This window comes from Aplysia californica, unplaced genomic scaffold (genome assembly GCF_000002075.1).
Source record: "Aplysia californica isolate F4 #8 unplaced genomic scaffold, AplCal3.0 scaffold00057, whole genome shotgun sequence".
NCBI lineage: Eukaryota > Metazoa > Mollusca > Gastropoda > Aplysiida > Aplysiidae > Aplysia > Aplysia californica.
Genome location: NW_004797327.1, coordinates 578,747 through 580,981, shown reverse-complemented (window position 1 = coordinate 580,981; position 2,235 = coordinate 578,747). Strand labels below are relative to the sequence as shown.

Sequence of the window (2,235 nt, the reverse complement as noted above, 5' to 3'; positions counted from 1 at the left end):
AGGAACGTCCAGCATCTCCAGCATGGACGTGATATTGTTAAGGTCAAAGGCCATTGTTGTCGTCTAGCAAGCCTGCTGCCCACAAGTATCTAGGGTATGCCCGATTATTAGTTAGTGGCCCATTAATCAGGATTTAAAGGTTTTACGCGTGACAAATTGTTTCATCAGTGGTACAACATTATGGAAGTTTACCAACCGCTCACGGATCTGTAAGAATCATCGTTTCTTCTGTATTCTGAGAATCACATGGAAAATCGGTTGGCGGCAACCCCCAAGAGTGAACGCCAAACCCAACTCTCCAAAGGCGAGGGCATGACCCCAATCCTTCGTTGTATTCGCCATTAAATGTTTCGTTTACTCAGACACGACACGGTCTCTCTCTTCCAGGTTATCCACTCACTTCAGATCAACGCTGGAGTCGACAAAGATTCCCCAGTGGGCTTTAGACACTGTGGAAAAGACAAAAGGAACAATTATTATACTTTCTTTTCGAGGATACACATGAAACGGGACCACAATCTTTTGCTTGCAAGTTCATCTGCTCATGGGAGGTTTGTTTGTTGGTTTTTATTTAGAGAGATACGATTAATACCTGAGTATGTTGGTATTTAATTTCAGTCTAAAAGCTATATAATCGACTGTCTGGTGATGTAAAACCTCCAATCGCATTACTCTAAATCTTATTAAAGCCAATAGACGGGGTCTGATTTTAAGAATGCGTTTAAGAAATTGATTGATGCTAAGCACAATTTGGTCTGACAGAATGAAACAAAAAAGAAGCAACAAAAAAAACTCCCTTCAGTAACACAATGCAGCAATTTTGTCCAAACCAGCTTGTAGTCTAAATTGGGATCTCGTCACTTGCTTACAGTCATAAGCTTCATTTGACGTCTTTGAGTAATCTATTAAATAATGAGGTGACAGCTTCTCGTATTTAAAGGGATGTTTTGTTTCATTTTTAAAAAATCCACACTTTAAAAAATGACGCTGAATTTTTTTATTTGTTGGGGTTTCTTGTATTGTATCGCTACCTCAGTTCTTTCTTGTCCTATCTCCATTTTTTTGTACCTTGGAAATGTGACTTCTTCTTAATATCATTCTTTGTTAAGAACTGTTTTCATTGTTATTAAAAATGGAGATAGGACAAGAAAATACTGAGGTCGTCTTGTGTTACCTTGTTAATGAAATCGCATGCAGATAATTGACGATGAAGTAAATGAAATGGAAGAGACAAGACAGATGAACTTGGTACATAGAACTCGAGGACAGAGATCTGTTTTTTTCGAAATGATAGAACCATAGAGAAATTATTTAGTGAAATACTTAAAATAGCCTCTACTGATTGAGCAACATTAAGCATCTGAGAAAGCACACACGACAAATAATAACACGATGACGCCATAAGCAAAACATGAGGGCTCGACGTTAGATCTTCCTGTATTGTGCTGAGCAGTAGTGAGATAACTATGATGCCAGAATATATTTCTGTTGAGTTACGTTGGGATGGCTTTTGCCGGAATATTATTGTGCTGAGCTACGTTGGGATGACTATTGCTAGAATCTCTAACAGGGTGACATCGAGCTTGGGTTGTTTAGAGAGCTGTCATGACTTCAGTCAGTCTGGATCGGTGCCGAAAAGGAATGGCATCAAGTAACACATTTCCTTTAGTAAATGGTCCTGCAGCGTTGGAAGGGGCGGTAATTAAAAAAAAAACCCACACAACTTACCATGGAAACTGTATTTACACACCTTTTCAGAAGAAAAAGTGAAAATATCCTCTATCTTCTGGCTAATCTAAAAAAATGGAAAGAGGTTGGGGTAGTATCTACGTGTCTACAATGCAAAAACCACCTGTTCATTTTATTTGAGTAAACCCAAGCTGACGGTGAGATTATTGGAAACTTGGTAGCGTGTTGAAGAGTGGAGGATGCATGCCAATATGGTCTCGGGAATGAACCAATCAATCTGTCAATTTATCCAAAAATAATTCCGCAAGCTTAGACAGAAATGGCACAGGCTTCGAACGTGAGCTCAAAAGATAAATATTTAATCTACCCAAATGTTTTCCTAAATACATATTACCAGAGAAAGAAATTAACCATTGAAAGAAGACAAGTGTTAGATCAGCTGATCTGGCATTGAAAACAGCTGAAAAAAGGTACAGCGATAATTTTTACGCTGTGTCTTGTAACAGAATTCTATCTTGACTGACATTGTAAACCTTTGAGAAACCG

At 38.4% G+C, this 2,235-nt stretch overlaps 1 protein-coding gene across 1 annotated transcript in view; it reads right to left on the bottom strand.

The window, feature by feature from the left end:
* LOC101850148 (neuropeptide Y receptor type 5-like) overlaps positions 1–1,000 on the bottom strand; it is a 2,357-nt gene extending 1,357 nt beyond the window's left edge. Inside the window, exon 1 of the mRNA XM_005093046.3 lies at positions 1–1,000. This exon is cut by the window's left edge and continues 1,357 nt beyond it. Coding sequence (XP_005093103.1) covers positions 1–54 — 54 coding nt within the window. The 5' untranslated portion in view covers positions 55–1,000.
* Positions 1,001–2,235: the final 1,235 nt, after the last annotated feature.